The sequence below is a fragment of the Fragaria vesca genome, linkage group LG4 (genome assembly GCF_000184155.1).
Source record: "Fragaria vesca subsp. vesca linkage group LG4, FraVesHawaii_1.0, whole genome shotgun sequence".
NCBI classification, from domain to species: domain Eukaryota; kingdom Viridiplantae; phylum Streptophyta; class Magnoliopsida; order Rosales; family Rosaceae; genus Fragaria; species Fragaria vesca.
Window position 1 is genome coordinate 19,533,041 of NC_020494.1, and position 12,981 is coordinate 19,546,021.

At 38.6% G+C, this 12,981-nt stretch overlaps 1 protein-coding gene across 1 annotated transcript; it reads left to right on the forward strand.

The window, feature by feature from the left end:
• The first annotated feature begins 260 nt into the window (after positions 1 to 260).
• LOC101307006 (protein PLANT CADMIUM RESISTANCE 2-like) lies at positions 261 to 1,539 on the forward strand. The gene is made up of 4 exons (XM_004297430.1): positions 261 to 532; positions 616 to 687; positions 787 to 999; positions 1,402 to 1,539. The coding sequence occupies exons 1-4, from the start codon at positions 319 to 321 to the stop codon at positions 1,530 to 1,532; spliced, it is 630 nt and encodes a 209-aa protein (XP_004297478.1). The 5' UTR covers positions 261 to 318; the 3' UTR covers positions 1,533 to 1,539.
• The last annotated feature ends 11,442 nt before the right edge of the window (positions 1,540 to 12,981 follow it).

Sequence of the window (12,981 nt, forward strand, 5' to 3'; positions counted from 1 at the left end):
GTCTCCATTTTTTTCTATTCAATTCTTAAAGAGACCGTAATGGCTTGATGTACGCGCATGTAGCTAGGTACACAACCATTTCCCACATCTCATACGGCATAAAACGCGTAGTCAACTAAAGATGACCGGCAGTCTCCCCGTACCTGAACTTCGATCATTAGCGATTTAGCGTCATTTGAATAAGATAAAGTTGGCCAACTTGGTCGTGCTTCATACGACTATAAATTCTTGTTCGTCTATCTCATTTATTTACAAAGAGTTGAAGATACAGCAGGCTGCTTCAAACCTTTCTCTTATCTTGTAAACCTCCTCATCATCATGTCCTCATCAAAGGCGAGTTCTTACGAGAAGTTCTCAGATGCTCCGGCAACGGGTATTCCGGTGAACTCCAGCGACCCCTACTATAGTCATCCTGCTCATGATAACTCCCACATGCCAGCAGATGCTCCTCCATATCATCATCATCTCCATGCTCGAGCCCCCGAGCCTTGGAAATCCGGCCTCCTTGACTGCTTCTCCGATCCCAAAAGCTGTAATTACCTCACAACCTACCCCGATCCATCTTTGTAATTAATTTGCTCGAAACTAATTTTTTGTGTATGTATCTATGCACAGACTGCCTAACATTTTGGTGTCCTTGCGTCACCTTTGGCCAGATTGCTGAGATTGTGGATAAAGGCTCTACATGTAAGCACCAGCTTTCTCTGATCCTTCTATATCTTTTTGTTTTCCCTTACTTGCTATAGACAGATATCATTGAGATCTAATTGCGTTCTACAAATGTAGCTTGTGGTGTAAGTGGAGCATTGTATGCGTTGATAGCTTTTGTGACTGGTTGTTCTTGCATCTATTCTTGCTTCTACCGCTCGAAAATGAGGCAGCAGTATTCTTTGGAAGAGAGCCCTTGTGGTGATTGTTTGGTTCACTGCTTCTGTGAGGCCTGCGCCTTGTGCCAGGAGTATCGTGAGCTCGAAAGTCGCGGTTTCAACATGTCCATTGGTACGTCGTTTTTTGTAAATCTCTTTCCAAATTCTTAACTTGGTCATTTTCATTCTAGTTGATAATGTTAGTTCACTGCTAATAATTATACCACGTACGTTGTTACCGTCACACAACATAAAGAAGAGAGTAAAAAAACTCGATCAAAACATATGCATAGTGTTCAACCATATATATCTATCTAATTGTCAAATAAATGGACGACTTTTGAAATATAGAGTTTATACAATAATTAGAGAGGTGTACATGCAAGAAAATGAAAAAGTAGTAAAGAAATTAAGAAAAGTAGATCCATATATGAATTTGAATTCTATATTACAATGTTTTTCGATCTATCATTGACTCTTAGATTAATTAACGTTAATGGTCTAAATGTTTTAATTCTTGAATGAATTGTTTCAGGATGGCATGGAAATATGGATGCAAGGAACCACGAAGTAGCAATGGGCTCGATGCCCCCCATGGTGGAGGGAGGCATGAGTCGAAATAAAAATGAGAATAAGAAGATTTATGCTGGGACTATCGAATTATAATTTTTTTTGTACTTGGTTTTTTCTTTTGGAGTTGAAGTTGTGAATGCATTTGATATATTATATGGGCGTGGAATTGTGGAAATATAGATGGGAGTACTATGAAATGGCAATGGCTCCAATGAGTCGGAAATAAGTGAATGTGGTACAAGTTTACGTTATCCATTGCATGTAAACAAGATTATACTTTTGTACCATATATATTAACATCGAATTGAAATCAATCTGATATATTTAATTTAAGAGAAAATACCCAAATACCTAAAAACAAGTTCTTAAACCCCAATCCAATTAAAATATTTTCTCATAGCTCATTTCAATGATTCTTAATAAAATGTCAACTGTACCCTTCTCTCTCTCTCTCTCTCTCTCATCTACGTTNTATTCTCTCTCTACTCTCTCTCTCTCTCTCTCTCTCTCTCTCTCTCTTCGTCTCTTTCTCTCTCTCTCTCTCTCTCTCTCTCTCTCTCTCTCTCTCTCTCTCTCTCTCTCTCTCTCTCTCTCTCTCTCTCTCTCACTCTCTCTCCTTCGTCGCCACCCTCATTCGCTGATGCCGCCCCACCCGCCGCTTCATCCCCGGCCAAGGTTCGGGAGCTTCCGGGCTCGTCACATCGTGTTCCCGCCACCGGACATCGACGACTCCCCGGTAACCTTAGTCGACAAGATCACCACCTCCCTTCGGAAATCCCGAGTCTTCTCCAAACCCTCCCCGCTGTTGTCGCCGCCTCCGTCCTCTTTCGTCCCCAAAGAGACCGCGCCTCTGGTCCGATGGCACAAGGGCGAGTTGATCGGCTGCGGCGCCTTCGGCCGCGTCTACATGGGCATGAATCTCAGCTCCGGCGAGCTTCTGGCCGTTAAGCAGGTTAGGGTTTCCAATTCAAGTTGTTATGATTTCCGGATTCGAGTTGATTTTGCTTAATTTTGGTGTTGGAGTGTGTTATAGAGCGATTTGGATTGCTGCTGTTTCTAATTTTATCTTATTTTTGGCTTATAGTTAGGTTTCGATTTGCTAAGTGCTGGATTTTGATTCTGGAGTGTTCCTGTATTAATTTTGGTTTAGAAGTTCATTTCCTTGTTGATTTTCGTCAATTTTGGTGATTCAATTGTACTGAACAGTTAATTCTATATGATTTATGTCTTGGAGTTCAATTAAGAAGATGAGAGCTAGTTCAGTAAGGGACTTGGCATGGTTCAGTATGTAATGTTGATATGTAATGTGAACAACAAGGAGAAAGCTCAGGTGTGACTTCTGTTCTGGTCAGTAGGGGTCAGTAACTGGTCATTGGGTGTCAGTAACTGGTTAGTGAACTGGTTACTAGGGGTCAGTAACTGGTTACTGAGTGTCAGTAACTAGTCAGTGAGGGTCAGTAACTAGTTAGTGAACTGGTTACTAGGGGTCAGTAACTGGTTACTGAGGGTTAGTAACTGGTTAGTGAGGGTCATTAACTGATCAGTTGTTGGTTATTGGGGTCAGTAACTGGTTTCTGGGGAAATTCCGGTAACCAGAGTCCGGAGATCGGGGAAATTCTGGTGACCGGAGTCTGGCGGCCGGTGACCGGAGTCTGAGGTTCCGGCCAAGTCTTTTTATGTTGAAGAGGTGGGGGTAAAATAGTCTTAAAATAATATAGTTTGTTAAGACTTTAGTGAAGATTTGACCATTTAGGCACAAAAATAGTTTACTTTCATTCAAATTGGCTCATAGAAAAGATTGTCATTGGAATGAGCAATGAAGAGTTACAATTAATACTAAATAGACATTTTCCCTTAATTTAATATACGAGGTTTGTGAGTCTCACAAGTCACATTTACGCTTGATTATGGACAAGTGGACAAACACTGTCCACATCTTTATGTATAAATAAAATCAAGCTTAGCAAGGCATAGTGTATAATTCAATCCCGAGAAATTCTTAGGTGCAACAGCCGCACCACCTGACACATACGCACCTAACCATTCTTTGTACACGATTTTTTTTTTTTTTTCACACCTGCCTTCTTCTTCTTTTTCTTCTTCTTCCTCTTCCTTCCTCTGCTCCGGCGCTTCTTCTTCCTTCCTCCGGCAAAGCTTCTTCGTTCTTTACACGGGGTGTCCTCTTCCTTCCTCTTCTTCGGCCTTCCTCCGGCAAAGTTTCTTCTTCCTCCGGTGAGGCTTACGGTGGAGGCAGCGGGGGTTGTAGGTTGCAGGTTTGAGGCGGTGTATGGGCAGAGGGAAAGAAGATCGGAGGGGATCGATTTCCTACCGGAGAAAGGAAGAAGAAGCACTGGAACAGAGGAAGGAAGAGGAAGAAGAAGAAGAAGAACGCTGGTGGTGGTGGTGGGTGGGGGGGGGGTGGTTGGGGAAAAAGAAAAACACGTGTTGTTGTGTGACTGGTGGGTCGCACAGGACACGTGATGCGTTAGCCACACCTAAGATTTTCTCTTCAATCCCCCACTCCATCATGGACGCATGCCTTAGATATCTTGCCACACATGCTAAATCATATCGTATACATACGTTTTATATATTATGTGTTGTTTATGATGGTCATTATGTATAACTTACTATGGACAGATAATGAAATGTTATTCTTACATAACGATTGAGTGAAAAGTTCATCCGAATAAGAAACATCGTCTAATTCCCTATTTGATTTAAGAAAAAAAAACGATTGATTAGAAAGTTAGGAAATATATCTCAGGTAGCTAGTTTGACAGCCTTTTCTTCTTAGAGTGATATTGTTTACGTCAGCCTAAACAAAAGCTTCTAAATAAAAAAACCGTAAAGGGCTTTTTAAATACCTGAATGATATTAACACCACGCTACAAAAGCTTTTACGTCATTTATATACCTGAATGATGTATCCGGATCCTCTCCTCATATCTCTCTGCTAATATTTCCTCATAAAACAATCTTGGCCGTCCAAATTTATTCAAAGGCCAAGATGTCTCCTCTTTTAATCCAAAACCTCGTACGACTTCGAATGCTGAGCGAGAGAGAGAAAGAGAAAGAGTGAGAGAGACGCAGAGAGTTGAGGAAGAGATACAGAGAATTGGTCCATCCGCGACTTCAAATCCCTAAACACCACAACTTCCCGAGTTTCAGTTCGTAAGATGTTCTGCCCAATTTCTCTTCACCTCTCACTTCAAATTGCATGTTTCGATTTTTACACATTTTCACTGATAAAAGCTTCTTTGGTTACCCAGAAATCTCGAAATTGATTACGGTGATGAATAAATGGCGCCCAAAATTTCTAGCTTTCTAGGTGTTTGAAACATTTAGGAACCCAGATGGAAACGACTTTTGGAAATTAAGCCTCGATTGGAAAGATTGAATTTTACATGTTTGAAGTCATTAAGTTCAAATTTATATATATTTAAAGAAGTGAATTTTGATTCATGTTGGAATCGTATGATTCAATGGTGTTTTAATAATTTAGTTCAATGTCTGAGGTTAGTTTTGGATTGTTTCTATGGGATCATTCTTTGAAGTTGGATTTGCAGAATGGACGACATGTATGGACTTCTTTCCTCTATGTTTTCGTGTGGAATTGCTGAAGGCTGAAGGTTCAATTACAAGAATGAAACTTGCATCCTAGTTACCCTGAACTTGATATTCTGGGTATGATGTGAATTCCGGAAGAGAAAGAGAGATGAGAGATTGTATGAGATCTTGGCCCTTAAATAAGATTGGACGGCTAAGATTGTTTTATGAGGAAATATTAGCAGAGAGATATAAGGAGAGGATCCGGATCCCTGAATGATATTATTACAAAAAAGTGAGTGGGATGTGGCTCTACCACTGATGTGCCATCAAATTTAGGGCCATTGGACGTCAAATAACATTTAAAACTAGCTCAGGAACTCCAACAAACACGTGTTTTAATCTGCCCCCTTTTATTTTAATCAACGGTGGGAGGTGGCGATCCGCACCTCCAACTTTCGACCAATCAGCTCCCACCTCGTTCTCTATATTAAATAGGCCTTTCCCTCACTCTTTTCCTCCACACAAAAAGAAAAGAAAAAGAAAAAGAGAGAAATGGCCAACTGGAAGAAGATTGTGCTTGCAACGGCAGCCATCATCGGCGGAGGAGCCATCACCGCCTCCCTCACTGTCTCAGCAGCACCAGCAGCACCAGCAGCACCACCCGTCCTCAACCCTTGTCCTCCACCTCCACCGCAGACGATGATGGCAATCCAGTGGTGGATGGTTTTCCTCGTAACCAACGTGATATGGATGTTCCAGTGGCAAAAACACGTGAAGAAACGAGACCAGAAGAAGTTGGACAAATGGTCCGGTGGGGATCATTGTACGGATCACGAAGGCAACCCGCTCAGGCTTCAAGAATTTAGTGATATGATGAGGGAGGCAGGGGCAAGTGTTGTCTAGGGTTTCAGATCAGAATAGAGTTGGTATTAGGGTTTACTAGAATTTTTGCCCGCGCTTGGTGTAGGCGCGGTTGATCAGTTTAGCGATCATGGAATGGGATATTGATGATGGTGATGATATAGCGTAGATATAAAGATAGTTGTTTCGAACAGTTTGGAATGCTATCAATTTTTACGACAATCGTTATGTTATCTAGTACATAAGATATTTAGTATAATATTATACTGAAAAGTAAGTGAAATTGATACAGGAATGTGAATGTAAAAAAAACATGGATCGACTTACATGGGTTGTATGGGTGCAAACAGTACCACAGTAACAGTCGCCCGGAAATACAACCATTTGAAGAATGAGTTTTCCAAGGATGCGTTAAGTATTTGTCAACCAATTATTTTTTTTCAATCGGTAAGATTTGTCTGAAATCTCCTCCTAACAAAATAGGTTTTCCACCAAACAGGTTTTTTAGCCTGGACTTGTGTATCATCAGAATTTGAAAGAATGTCACGAAGAGTTTTTTCTAGTGACTCGAAATAATACTTGTTACACATTGGAGCTTCATCATAAATAAGATAAATGGGCCTAAACATCAAAGCTGAATTCTTCTCTTAGCAACCTGTTATTGAGTTATGATATCTTGTTTTCATCTGGCATCGGTAATCGATAATCTTTTAATGATTTAGATGACATATTTAATAATCGTTCCAATTCAAATAAAAGATTATTTTTGAGTTGTGGCTCTGGTATATTTACATTAAGGTCACCCAAGTCGATTCGAGCTTTGTGTATGATATCTTCACACATGTTTAACCAATGTGTCTCGAGAAGTTTTTTTGGATTTACAACGTCATAGAATATAAGTATGGTAACAAACAAATAGCGCATTTCTGAAGCTGTAGCAACATGCGATGAGTTTGTTAATGCTTCAATCCATTCCTTGTCATAGACCTAAAGCTTCACATGCTTCTTGATAAGAAGAATATGTAACACCTTTAATAGTTCTGACCGAAATAAAATCATAACAACCTTTCTGGATAGTCAATAACATTCGCAAATAATATAATTCGCCTCTCATGGGGTGGATATAAGCTATTCTACCAATTGTCTTATATTGTTTTCTTAGCGTCCACACTTTCTTGCTTTTATCCCAAACAAATTTAGTCAGAAATTCAGCATAAGTTAATTCTTTTGCTTCATCATGAGTATTATTTTCCTGAAAAGTTTTGTTCGTATTGAACCAACCAGTAAGGGTTGTACGATCGTTTGCTTTATTTTTCACAACAGATTCTACAGAATCAGTTTCTCTAAACACAACATTTTCTTATGAAGGTAGATGAATATCTAAACGTAGTACTGCAAGATGTTTTGAATGGATTGAATATTCAAATAGTCTCCATACCAATTCATGTGGGCCTAGATATCGACAATTGAGATAAGATTGAATTTCATCGTTCGTATTGCCGTATATTCCTATTTGTGCTCCGTTGGGACCCTTGTTGATATATTTAAATAAATATTTGATCAACATGGATTGAGAGCACGATTCAACATTGATATGAGCATTGTATTTTAATAACAAATTAGCATTATAAGGTACAACAAATTCGTTTCCGATCTGAATCTTATTTTTTATAGTGAATCTCGTCTCATTATCACGTCGTTTGTACATAGGCGATTTGATTATTTGGAATATGGTCTCGTTGTTGTATTGTTTTGGGAAAAATTTAGAGCATTTGCGGTCGCGGATGCATGGAACTTTCATATCAATTTCTCCGCAAGGCCCATGAATCATAAATTGGCTAACAATTTCGTAAAGTTTTCTCATCTGGTAATTCAGCTAAAATAATAGAATCGATGTCACTCGGTGTGTAGCATTTATGATGTTTTTTTTAACTAGAGCAACATATGAGCATGAGGTAACCCTCTTTTTTGAAATTCAATTGTGTCTACGTCTGCCTTGATTTCTCCAAATGGCTCGCCAGATTTAATATATGCTACCACATCTTTTAATTTCAAGTTGAAAATTCTAGAGACTATATCAGATCTGTCTTCTTGTTTGTATCCCGGTTTTTTTTTCAAAATATCTTAATATTTCAGGCCATTTTGTGTTGCATGTGAAAGTGATGAACAAATCCGGGTTCCCGTATTTTCGACAAATTGCCATTGCATCCTGATAATTATTTATCATATCTCGCGGACTACCAATGTGTGAACTTGGAAGGAAAATTTTTTGGCCAACATCTCGACCTAAGTTAGCTCCACCTAAATAAGTAGTATAAATTTCATCACGTTTTTCAGTCCTATATTTGTTGTTGTTTTTCCTAATAAAATACATACGGTCTTCTTCGACTATTGCGTAAGCATCTACTAAATATTGCTGAAATAATCTCTCACCTTTTAGCAAAGTATTTGGATTTATCCCTCTATCATGAATTTGATATGCTATGAAACTTCGCATCGACAATTTATCTCTTTTGTTTTCTGCATTTGGAGCAGTTAATTGCAATTTTAAACCAAGTTTATACATGTCTTCACCGTAAGGAAAAAGTATGGGATATTGTAACGACATACATTTTGGATATATTCTTGAAATCCGCTGTAAATACCCTTCGTTTGATTGAATTATAATATATTTATTCGAATTGAATTCCCCTATATCGCCAACAATCAAACCACCAATTTCATCACCGATCGGTTCCTCGTATTGTTTACTGTCATTCAATTGTCGACCCATTATGGTAATGTTATATGAAGGCAAAGAACCATCTTCAAATTTATCTCTAAGAGTTCGATACAATTTTACTAATTCATTGATATTGTCAAGCATATGCTTGAGGCCCTGCACAATTTCTGGTTTGATGATCTTTTCAACATCATCAGACACCATAGCTTTAATACGATTTCTAATTTCGTTGCGAGTATCATAAACATATAATTGAGCATATTTAGGATATTCACCATTGAGCGGCAATATCGAACCCATCAGATGATGCACTTACCCGCATATTTTAAAAACGTAAGGTCCAGACCCATTATTTACATTCTTGTCAATTTTTACACCCATGGAAGTAAATGAAAATATCGAATTGTATACTCGAATATTGTCTCTAAAGATTAAACTTTGTCGACCATTGTTTGGATTTAACAATTGTTCAAGGAAATCTGGTGTCTGTGCTGGTTCTGGGAGTTGCGCCTGCCCTTTCTGACAACAGCTTGTGTATATAATAGGTGCAGTTCTTGAAGTCCGTTGATTTGCCTCATCCAGCCAAAAATGTGCATGACAGTGGGCACACTGAAATTCGTCATCACCAGTGTCTTTGAATTCAACGATTACACCTGCAATTGTAATCTGTTTAAATATGACTGATTATAATTAAATATACCAGAAACAGAAATAGTCAGGTGTCATATTATTACCTTCTCTGGTTTTTTGATATGAAGCTTGACCAACTGACATTGGATCTGTAACCTCGTTCTCCACTGCAGGTTGTTAAGACTGAACCATTCATATCAACAATGATGGTAAATGGTAATAGTAAGATATTGAATGATTAAACACACGATCAAAAGTGACTGATCACTGACCCCTCTGATCATATGAATGTTTAAAAAAACTCTATTCTTCTAGATTATTTACATACACCAAAAAGAGAAACAACCTAGTCTGATATCATTATCACTAATTCGATATGAGGCTTGACCATGCGAAAGAGGAACTGTGACTATGATGCAGCAAACCTACTGCTTAGTTACCAGGATGAACAACTACCTTGTCAATTACATTCATATTGGTAATGATGCTAATAGATACATGTCGAAAGGCATAAAACAGATGAGCAAAAGTAAATGTTTCTAAAAAATACCTTCTGCCAATGGTATTTCATCTTGCAAATTTTCAAAAAAGTCTTTTCTTCTGGATGCATTCTTTCTAGTCCTCACACTATCATTCCTGATTCCTTTATTGAATTCTTCTGGTCTATCGGGGCAATCATCTTGAATATTTTAGCCGCCTCTGTCTGAGGATTTGTATTTGATCGGTGAAATCTTTGTGCATCAGTTGATGTCTCTCCATTTTCCAAATTTGTAAACTTTTTTTTTTTTTATGGTCATCCTCATTTCAGTTGACATATCTGGACAGCATGTGACAAAGGTAATCAGGCAGTCATAGTAAATAAAATAAATGATGGACTGGGAATATAAATTCTGAAAACATAACCTTCATTATCATGTTGGAAAGTGATTATCCGTATAATTAAATGAATCAAATCTAATAATGAGAATCATTCCTTTTACTGAAATTCGAAAACAATGGAATCATCATATTGACGATGATAATAACAGGAACACGTGAAACAACCAAGAACACCATCAGAAGCAAGTGTAAAAATAATACCTTCTACCAATGTCATGTCGATGTTGTGTCTTGATGCCTTTTTGGTAATGTTGGTTATAACCTCTATTATTTCTCTAACATATCCTTTTAATCTTTCTGGGCGATTATCTCCAACATCTTGCAACTCTACTACTGTTTCAGGGTTTGTACCTTCATTGCGGAAACCCTGTGAATCTCTTGATGTTCCTTCAGTCTGTAAAGCGGGAAACCTTTTTTTTCTTGCAGTCACTCTTTTCTTAGGTTCTGATTTTCCTTCAGTTTCCAAATCTGTGCACATTTTTTTTCTCGTAGCCATTCTTTTTTTAGGTGTCATATCTGAATTATACACAACAACTAATCAATCATGGATAATAGAAGAAGCCAACAAAACAATCAGCGGAAAAAACCTTAGAACGTCAAATCACAAACATGGACCAAAGGTATGACTCATTAGGTAAGAAGCCAAATTCAATCCCGACCAATCACCCTAAACCCTAATTATACAGGGAAGTTGTATGATGTGTATTTACATATCTAAAATACATGTGTCCCGACTATATAATATAGGAACACCTAAACTAAAGAGTAATTTAACACATTGACAGCACAAATGGACCACAATACTCTCCACTTTAATTGCCTTCCCGTCTCTCGTTCAACCATTGTATGGAAACTTTTAAACACCGGCAACACTTGGTCTTTTGTCTTCAAAGCATATGCCCACACTTTTCTTGAGTGATCATCTATGAAAGTAACAAAATAAGAAGCTCCATCTATAGTTTTAACTTTCAAAGGACCACAAACATTAGAGTAAACCAAGTCCAAAATATTTTGTTTCCTACTATGAGTTTTATGAAAGGAAACTCTATGTTGTTTGCCGACTAAACAATGAGAACATTTGTTTAAATGTGTACCTTTAACTCCTGGAAGCATCTCCTTCTTGGCAAGAATTTGCAGCCCTTTCTCACTCATGTGGCCAAGTTGTTTATGCCATATTTCTACGGAACTTTCATTCTCTGTCGTGTTCAGCTCCCCCTTGAATAACCGAGCTTGCATTTTGTAGAGTGTGCAACATTTTCTCCCTCTTGCTATCACCATGGAGCCCTTGATGAGTTTCCACTTTCCACAGCCAAGTAGATTCATGTAGCCATCATCATCTAACTTTCCATTTGAAATTAAATTCAAGCGGAGATCAGGTACATGCCTTACATCCTTGAGCACAAGTTTGCAGCCTAAATTTGTCTGCAAATCACATCACCAATTCCCAAAATTTTTGAGACGCCTTTATTTCCCATTCTCACTAAGCCAAGATCACCTGCTCTGTAACTTGAGAAGAATTCTTTTCGAGGAGTAGCATGGAATGAGGCACCGTTGTCAACAACCCATGTCATTCCTTCACTTGAAAGGCTCAGACATGTTTTTTCACATTCGGAAAGTAGCTCTTCACATTCCAGAGACTCTGATAATATTATGATATCACCATCTGAAGAAATCGCAGCAGTGTCCGACTCATCTTCCTTCACTCCCTTCTTCTTTTCTCTCTTCATTTTTCTACATTCTCTTCTATAATGACCCTTCTCATGGCAATGGTAACATTTAACATCCTTCCTTGACCGAGACTTGCTTCTTGATTTCCCATGACCATGAAAATGTTGGTGTGGCCTCCAGTTCTTAGCTCTTCCCCTTCTTTCTACAACCACGGCCTCAGAATATGAAGAATCTAAAGACTTTCTTCTCACCTCTTCATTTAGCAAATTGCTAGTCACTTGACTCAATGACACAACACCTTCCGGGGTAGAGTTGCTAACTGAAACCACCAATGTTTCCCAACTATCAGGGAGTGAACTGAGAAGTAGTAACGCCTGTAATTCGTCATCAAGAACCATATTCATTGAGGAGAGCTGATTGACAATGTTCTGCATCTCATTCAAGTGCTCATTGATTGAGGTATCTTCTTTGTATTTCAGATTAACAAGCTTTCTAATCAAAAAAGCTTTGTTGGTTGCCGTCTTCCTTTCGTATAAGCTTTCAAGCTTCCTCTATAATGCGAGAGTTGTGGTCTCTTTCAAAACATGATGGAGGACGTTGTCATCGAGCCATTGCCGTATAACTCCAATGGTTTTTCTGTTTAGCTTCTTCTAATCATCTCAGACATCGTCTCTGGCTTTTCACCTTCAATTGGAGAATACAAGTCTTTGCAGTAGAGTATGTCTTCCATCTTTGCCTTCCAGATCATGTAGTTCCTCCCATTCAAGCTAACCATCCGGCTTGTATTGACATCCATGGTTTTATCCGCTCACCAGTGGCTCTGATACCACTTTGTTGGGAGAGGAACCAGATTATACAGTAAAATCACAACAAGAACAACAAATAACAGCAGCAAATACACCAATTTTAACGTGGAAACCTTTCAATGTGAAGGGTAAAAACCACGGGACAATCTTCGAAGAACTTCCACTATGATAAATGGGATTACAGCCACCAATCTCTCTAGATCACTAGAGGAAAACTCTCAAGAGAAACACTCTTGGATACACAAACACAAGAAGACTTATCAGAGAAAGGATTGTTGTCTTCTTTCTCTCCTTTTACAGTAAAACCTCTCTCTCTTCTCTAACCAAGGAGCCCCTTCTGCTGCGGACCACTTACGGACTTTCAAAAACCAACCGTTAGATTACACAAACGGTGCAGATCTTCTCCTTCTCTCTCTCTCTCTCT